Source organism: Mus musculus, chromosome 5 (assembly GCF_000001635.26).
Source record: "Mus musculus strain C57BL/6J chromosome 5, GRCm38.p6 C57BL/6J".
Taxonomy (NCBI): Eukaryota; Metazoa; Chordata; class Mammalia; order Rodentia; family Muridae; genus Mus; species Mus musculus.
This window is the reverse complement of record NC_000071.6, coordinates 96,720,536-96,729,010: the sequence shown is the minus strand read 5'-3', so window position 1 is coordinate 96,729,010 and position 8,475 is coordinate 96,720,536. Positions and strand designations below refer to the sequence as shown.

Sequence of the window (8,475 nt, the reverse complement as noted above, 5' to 3'; positions counted from 1 at the left end):
GAGAGAGAGAGAGAGAGAGAATAGAGCCATGTGACATAGAAATATCATATGGAAGAAAAACTCAAAAATAAAGAGTAACATTGGTGACCATCACTCTGTCTTACTGGGGCTCACTAGCAGTCACTCTATCAGAACTGTCCCCTTTGGTGTTTAGATAAGGCACTAGAAGCCTCAATTATTGTGCCATTGTCTTGAAAAACCAAGACCTAAGAGAAATGACTTGTCCAGGGACAGTGTAGTTAATTTTAGCAGAGTAAGAACTCAGTACTGTGCTGTGTGCAACCATCCCCATGTGGCCTCTGACTGCTTTGCCAGGCCTCCTCAGCACCGGCCCTCACCTCTTCTCCTCCCTCCTCAATGATAAAGAAGGGGTTGGTCCCATCAGAAACGGTGAAGGTAAATCGGTCTTTGAGGGAGTTGCTGCCGTCATGGCTATAGCTGACACGGTTCTGGTAGATGTCTTCCATAGTGAAGGAGGAGGTTTGGTGAAAACGCTGCCCCCTGGCAGTTCTCTCGATGGTGCCATGACGTGGAGGCTGCACAATGGTGAAGGTGATGGACTCAGCCTGCCAGGGAGAGAAAAGCAAGAGGCAAGATCACAGAGTGTGTGATGGCCAGGCTGGTCAAGGGAAATATCAAATACAGCCTGTGTTTTCTTTATAGATGCCAAAAAAGCTAGTGAGGGGAATACCTTCTTTCTCTACCAAACTGGACTTACATCTTAGAGCCTTCATCAGAACAAAGAGCATTTACACTTGCTTTCTCATGACTCGTGGTTCAGGCTGGATTAGAGGAAAATGGGAAGGTTGGGACTGCCTATTCCCTCCTCCCTCCCTCCCTCCCTCCCTCCCTCCCTCCCTCCCTCCCTCCCTCCCTCCCTCCCTCCCTCCCTCTCTCCTTCCCTCCTCCTTTCCTTCCTCTTGCTCTCCCTTTCTTCTCTGTCTCTTTCTCCAGTCAAGGGTCTAAGGTAGACTCCTGGCATATTTTCTGTTTTCTTCATAGCTATGCCTCTAGAGAAGAGTCCATAGCCCAGAGGTGACGGACATCTGATGAGAGCATGGGTAAGTGAATGGAGCAGGGACACAAGAAGGAGGCACATAGGCCTAATAGGTGAGTACAGCAGTGAGCCCTGTGCATGCCCAGTCAAGTCCACAGGCTCAATGCTTGACCCTGGCAACCTCTTGAGAAGAGAGCTTGGTCCCAATAAGCCAAGTTTTTTCTCACAAAGCCTCGAGTTTGCTCAAACTGTGATGACCAGATACCATGAAAAAAGTCTGGGTGCAAGAAGTGAAAATGGAAGAGAGGCAAGAGAAACAGAAAAGACTTAAAGATGATAAACACTTTGGGTAAAGTGCCACCTGTCTTATTAGGGATAATAATAAAATCTATCACGTAAAGAGGGTAGTCACAGGCTGGAAAGATAGCTCAATGGGTAAGAGCACTGTTCTTCCAAAGGTCCTAAGTTCAAATCTCAGCAACCACATGGTGGCTCACAAGAGATCTGATGTCCTCTTCTGGCAAGTCTGAAGACAGCTACAGTGTACTGTGTATAATAATAAATAGATCTTTGGTCAGAGCAGGCAGGGACCGAGTGAGCGGGGCTGACTGGAGTGAGCAGGGTTGACCAGAGCAAGCAGAGGTCCTAAAAATTCAACTCCCAAAAATCACATGAAGGCTCACAACCAGATGTATAGCTACAGTGTACTCATATACATAAAATAAATAAATAAATAAATCTTTTGAAAAAAAGAGGGGGTTGTCATGTGCAAGCTGAGGTGAGAGTGAATGGACTGAGGAGTTTGAGATGAACTGAAAAGCCATTTCATCTCCAACTTGATTTTTCCCAGAAGGCCAAGGTATCTTTCATGTTTACATCTTTTGGGGTGATTGTGCTCCCCTCAGCAGTGGGCACAACTCTCAGGGTGCATCACCAAAAAACAGCAGCCACCACCAGCTCTGCTTCTTCTCAGCCTGAGAGCTCAGGGGAGCCACTTACCTCTGTGTCCACATCCACTGCCTTCAGCTCAAACTCGGTGATGGTCTTCCTCACACCCTCTTGCACACGCATGCCCCGGTTCTGCACAAGGGGCCGCGCATCATCCACAGGGTGAATAGTGATGGGGAAGGTCTGTGTCACCTAGAACAGTAACAGGTAGGTGGGGTACCTGTTTCCAGTACCACCCACTCCTCAGTTCTTGACCTGCCTGACTCCCAAGGAACCCTGACATGAATCTTCTTGGGCTCAAGCCTTTGGCTGGCAGGGTTGTCAGGCTGCTCCTGTGTTGTGGCTAAGAGCAGGAGATCATGATGGTCTCATATCTCCAGTGTGCCTGCCCGCTCCCCTCAAAGAAGAAACCTAGGAATCGAAGCACTCGAGGATGGACCATCGGGCCTCTTACCTCATGCAAGCCATCAGACAGCACGAAGCTGAAGGCGTCTGATTGTTTCCCGGTCCCACTAGAACGGACATATTGAACATTGCGTGAAGCCAGGTCAGCTTGAGTGAAGGAACTAATCTGGATGCCTAATGAGAGAAGAGAGAAACAGAAGGGATGTCAAAACACCAGCCAATCCTCCAGGCCAGGGAGCTGTCAGTCTTCTCTATCTTACACACAGGGTTGATGCTCTGTCCTTAAGGACCCTGTACAATTTGTAGACGGTTTTTCTGCAACAATGTGTTCTTTGGTAGTATATGCTAACTTGATTACCAAGGCTTTTGTTTGCCATGGTAACAGCAGGTGTTCAATAAGTGTTCTTTCTTTCTTGTATGCAGCTAAAATCTCTGAAAGGTAAGTCTTACTGTCCAAACTCTACTCTATTTTATATTCTCCCGTTCCTCCGAGATCCTTTTTGAAACACAGCCCTAATTTTTTGCGTTGTGTGATGAGTTGCCTTTGACCACTGCAGTTATGTGGTCTGACCATACACAGTGTGCTTGTGGGATTGGTGAGTCAGCTCAGCCTCTGTAATTTTACTTAACATCTTTGAAGGTCGCTTGCTTTCAACTTTCAGGTCTGTGATCCTAGCTTCTCATACGTTACTTTAGCCAGGCAGGGAGTCATAAGATTTACTGCATGACTTTGGGGTTTGAACAATCATCTTATATCAAACTGAAAATGACTTAGAAAACTGTATCCTTTAATAACATGACATTTAAAAATATTAAAATTTAAGCAATTAGAAATAATTATGTTATTCACACATTATGTTATTCAAACACATATTACTTCTATTTTTAAATGCCTCCAATTTAGCAAAAACGGTCCAGAATCCTTGTTAGTATCTTAGGGATACAGGGACTTATCTTCAAGCATCAAGACTAAGGCATTCTGGGCTGAAATAGTTCTTGGGAGGTAGAGACCAGAAGGTCAGCAGTTCAAGGCCATCCTCAACAACACAGCGAGTTTCAGGCCAGCCTCAACTACACGAGAAAAATGAAGTTGAAACAAAGGTGGGAGTAGAGTTCAGTGGTAGAATATTTACCCAGCATGCATAAGGCCCTGTGTTTGAGCCCTGGTACCACAAGAATAATAAAAGAAGAGACTGATAGAGTGTCCCAGCTTCTGCTTCTGGGCAGTGAGACACTGATCTAGTTCATTGAGTCTTTTATTTTGGCTTTGACATTCCTTTACTGCTTCCTAAGAATTATTATTTTTCATTGTTAATCTTGGTAAAACCAGTATTATTTTACAACAGATTCCACTTTGACTGATATCTGTTGAAGTGTGATATCAGTATCACGGGCTTTGTCTTTAAGAGAGAGCGAGAGGGAAAAAAGTCAACCCACACTGCTTCCATTTGTGTCTTTATCATTTGAAATTTGTCACCCAGATGTAAGAGCCTTCAGACTACTGGGGCATTAATTTTCTGATGAGGCATTTTATATTTCTGCACTTGCTACATCAGTTCCTGACAGGGAAGAAATGCAGTTCCTAGCTTTGCAGCTTTGTCTTATGGCTGGACAGAAGTCCACCCCATTCTTTAAAACTTTAATAACTCCTGGGGTTGAAGAGATGGCTCAGTAGCCTAGCACACTGTGGTACAATGTATGAGGGTCTGAGTTTGGATGCCCATACTCATGTGGGAGTCGGGCATGGTGATATGTTTATACTGAGGGTAGAGGGGCATGGAGACAGGTGTATCACTGAAGCCTACTGACCAGTTAGCCTGACTGAATCAAAAAGCTCAAGGTTCAGTGAGGCAGAAAATGATCAAAGAAGACACTTGGCCTCTGGTTTCTGCACACTCATGCAAGAAAGAGCATCTGCATGTATGTGCACACACATGTATGTGCACACACAGAAACAAGTATATAGACCTCACAGACACAAACAGACCAAATTTAATAACTGAGAAATTTAAATCTCTCTTTCCTGTTGTGGATCCATTTTCATGCTCCATGGAAAAATACACATTTAGACTCTCCTAGGCATCTGGCCACCCAACTCCCTGACCCTTTGAGGCATCTCAGCCTGATGATGGCTGATTGATTGTGGCTAATTCCTCTTGGGAATCAGGCTCTAGGCTTTGGGTTTGAACCTTTCCCCCCATTTTCTTTTTAAAAATAATTTTATTGAGTTAACTTATAGATGATATTAACAGCATATTGTTAGAACCACCACACAGTAAATTGCACATATTTGAAGTGGACACCTCTATAACCTTCAGGTTTCCAATGAGACTGCCACAATCAAAGCAGTGGACATGTCCATCATTCCACAAGTATTCACAATGACACTTCATAATCCTCCCATCCCTCTCTCTCTACTCCATCCTCATTTTTACATAATCATGAATCACACCCATTACTACACTTTAGCTCGTGAGCTTCTCTCCCTTTACATAAATATAGTATGTACTTGCTTATACTTGGTTTCCTTCATCTAGCCTAGTTATTTTGAACTTTAATATGCATTGATAGTTTAATTCTGGGTTGTGAGCATGGCACAGTTAGTAATGTGCCTGCTGCATAGACATGAGCAACTGAGTTTATTTCTTCATGATGTAAAAGCCAAGTACAGTGGCACACAGCAAGAAGCCCAGAGCTGAAGGGCTGGGGATTGGATAGGTAGAATGCTGACCATCACTGGCCAGTCAGCTCGCTGGACTGATGAACGCCAGGGCCCATAAGGGGCCTCATCTCAAACTAAGGTGGAAAGTGATTGAAGAAGATACTTGATGTGAACCTCTGCCCTCTGCTCACACACACACACACACACACACACACACACACACACACGTACACGCACGCACGTTACCCTCTTACAAAATATTCATTCTTATTCCATCCAATGATCATAATTTGTTTATATATACCTCCATTGATGGGTGTTTTGGATACTTCCAGCCTAGGCTATTAGATATAAGGCTACTGTGACTATTTGTGTTCTTGACTGTGTATGGATGTAAGTTTTTATTTTGTTCAGATAAATCTCCAGCAGTGGAATTCATGCTAGGCAGGTATTTAGGAAACCAGCACAGACATGCCTTTCCAAAGCAACAGAGCCTCATCCCATTCTTCCAGAGTGGGGGAGTTTGGTCTTAGCTTGACTTTCTCAGTTTAATCTAGGAACATTAAGTATCTCCTGTGGGCAGAAAACTACTTCTGGCTTGCTTAGTGATATAACATTTTACCTGGCAACAGCCATGAGAGATCAGGGTGGGCATAGCACCACCATTTAAAATTAATTGGGATGTGATAATAGAATTACTTATGTAGTTAAGGAGCGACGTCATCGATGCAAGGCCACAAGGCTGGAAGAGAGCAATGCTGGGGCTGGAACCCAAGAGTTCAATTCTTAAACTGAGGCCTCCCAGTTCTTACTTAAGGGTCACCTAGATATCTTGGATTTTACCCATGAATTCATGAAATTTTCAGGATAAAAGTAGTCTGCACCTAGTGAAAAATATATTTTAAAAGGAGGATCAGACATGTAAATCATAAGTCAACAACCACTGAAATATGACTGTGATAGTATATATTTTAGTTGTTCTTCAAATATACTTGATAGAACACACCCTCATTCTTTTCTGAACTGTTGGACTAGGCCTATGCTTACCTGCCAGAGAAGTAAGCAAGAACTATTCGTAGAATGTGAACTTCAAGAAAAGGGGTGTGTGTGTGTGTGTGTATGTGTGTGCGTACATGTACACACCTTTGTTTCCCCCTAATATGCATCTAGAACAGTACCTGATAGCCCCCAGCCACTCACACAGTGTCTGGTGAACACAATCCTTCAGCACCTATCACTACCGATTAGATTCTTGGTCTCTGTATACCTTTTCTTTTTAGAAGTTTAGCCTTTTTTAATTGGATGCTGGAAGAGGCCGGTTACTCACTTGTCAGCACTAAGGTTTGTCTGAAAGCACAGTCCCCTACTGGCTGTCACAGCAGGTAGCTGTTGCTTGAAAGGCTTGAAGGCTTTTAATCCCATTGAAGGTGTTTTCAGTCACTAACCTGCTGGTTAAACTATGTATCTGGCAGTATGACAAGAGACCCATATTAACCCTGTCATTTTTTCCAATTCCCCCAGAAGGCCCACACATTAGAGAAAGCCTGGTCCAGGTCAGGGAAGGAGGCGGAGGAAAGTATCTTTGGAAAAATTGCCTTCTTAAAGGGATGTTGGGTGATGCAACCAATGTTTGCCTTCGACACCCCAGTATGGGGGTCCTGTCATGCCCTGTCCACAGCAGTTGTGCTGGGTGGGGGGATGGGAACCTCTCTAATTCCCTGCTTCTGAGTTCCTCCACAGCATCTCAGTGTGAGATAAACTGTGTTTCCCCTGATTTTAAATCACATGTTGAAATCTCAACTCTCAGTACTGCAAAATGGTCCCTTCTCTGGAAACAGGGTCCAAGCAGTGCGGTTAGATGGCAAGAGGTTCTTAAGGTGGCCTCTGAGTCAGTGTGGCCAGTGTCAGGGGAAAGAAACGTCAGAGGATAGATCCTCCACAAAACCAGCATGTGGATATGAAGACAGCCATTTACAAGACAAGGAGAGAGGCTTGGACAGGTGATCCCCTCACAGCAACCCAACCCTGACAACTCCTGCACCTTGAACTTCCAGCTTTCAAATGGGGAGAAACGAAGCTCTTGCTGTTTACCCTACCCAGTCTGTGACCTTACTAACCCAGGCACACTAATGTCTGCTTCCTCGGAAAGCCCAAGCTAGGAATAGGTGCATCTTGGAATGAAGAGCCCAGCGTTAGTAAAGCATGACTTCTGAGGAGTCCCTCTCAAAGGACCTCACTCTCTCACTGGGGATTCTCCATCCTCTGGCCTCAAGCTGGCTTCTGCCATGTGCCTGTTACAAATCCTGAAACACATATGAGCATATATGTCCCCACTTTCAAAATATAATCATTTTTGTCAAATCTATTATTCAATAAATATATTGGTTTAAGGGAGGGAGTTTTCTTCATATAAGTTTGTGTGTGTGTGTATAGAAACACAACACACACAGATAACACACACACACACACACACACACACACACATACCACAAAAGCCAGTAATCAGAACCTCAGAATGACATGCTATAGTTTGAGTCTTATCTTGGTTCGGATCTTTATCTGTGACAGAACACCATGACCTGAAGCAGCATGGTGAGGAAAGGTTTGGTTTTCACCTCGTAGATCACAGCACATTATCAAGAGAAGCCAGGGCAGGACCTTGGAGGTGGGGACTTAGCAGAGGCCATAGAGACACATGGCTTACTGGCTTGATCCTCATTGCTTCCTCAATTGGTTTTCTGATACTACCCAGGACCCCAGGACCCAAGATGGCACCAATCCTCAGAGAACTGGGCCTTCCCACATCTATTATATTAAACAAGAATATGATGCACAGGTTTGCCCCAGGCCAATCTAGTAGGGCATTTCCACAACCACGACTCTCTTCTCAAATGAATCTAGTTTGTTTTAAACAGACGGGAATTAACAAGGATAAGTGTGATTTCCTAAATGTTCACACATTGGAAGCTCGATCCTCCATGTAGTGGTATTAGAAAGTGGGGAACCTTTAAGAGCTGAATTCTGCTATGAGATTAGATTACTAGAGATGCAATGCTTGGTAGAGATTCATGCTGGTCTTATGGAATCAGCTTTTGTAAGAGCACATTGTTACAAAAAGAACGTGACTGGGCCCTCCTTGCTCTCTGGTCCCTGTCTCACCAACAGCCTCTCTGCCTTTCATGCATGCTCTTTACATTTTACCACCCACCATGCTGTGATTCTGTCAGTAAAGTCCTTGCCAAACTGAGGAGATAGAGTCACATAGTCTTGGATTTCTATTCTTCTAAACTGCAAGCTAATATACTACTAGCTTCAGTTACTTGTTAAAGTCTAACAGAAAGTGGATTAATATACGGTATTAAAAACAACCTTTGTGTGTGCGTGAGCTGTATGTGGGGCACAGAGATCAATGTGGTATATCTTCCTCAGTTGTTTTCAATTTTCAAAGAAAAATTATCTATTG

The 8,475-nt window shown here is 44.0% G+C and overlaps 1 protein-coding gene across 4 annotated transcripts in view; it reads right to left on the bottom strand.

The window, feature by feature from the left end:
* Fras1 (Fraser extracellular matrix complex subunit 1) overlaps nucleotides 1-8,475 on the bottom strand; it is a 410,957-nt gene that overhangs the window by 55,723 nt on the left and 346,759 nt on the right. For all 4 annotated transcript variants that reach the window (XM_006534873.4, NM_175473.3, XM_017320847.2 and 1 more), the window contains 3 exons: nucleotides 2,400-2,524; nucleotides 1,997-2,137; nucleotides 339-566 (listed from right to left, as the gene is read on the bottom strand). In XM_006534873.4, coding sequence (XP_006534936.1) covers nucleotides 339-566; nucleotides 1,997-2,137; nucleotides 2,400-2,524 — 494 coding nt within the window. The remainder of the gene's footprint in view (nucleotides 1-338; nucleotides 567-1,996; nucleotides 2,138-2,399; nucleotides 2,525-8,475) is intronic.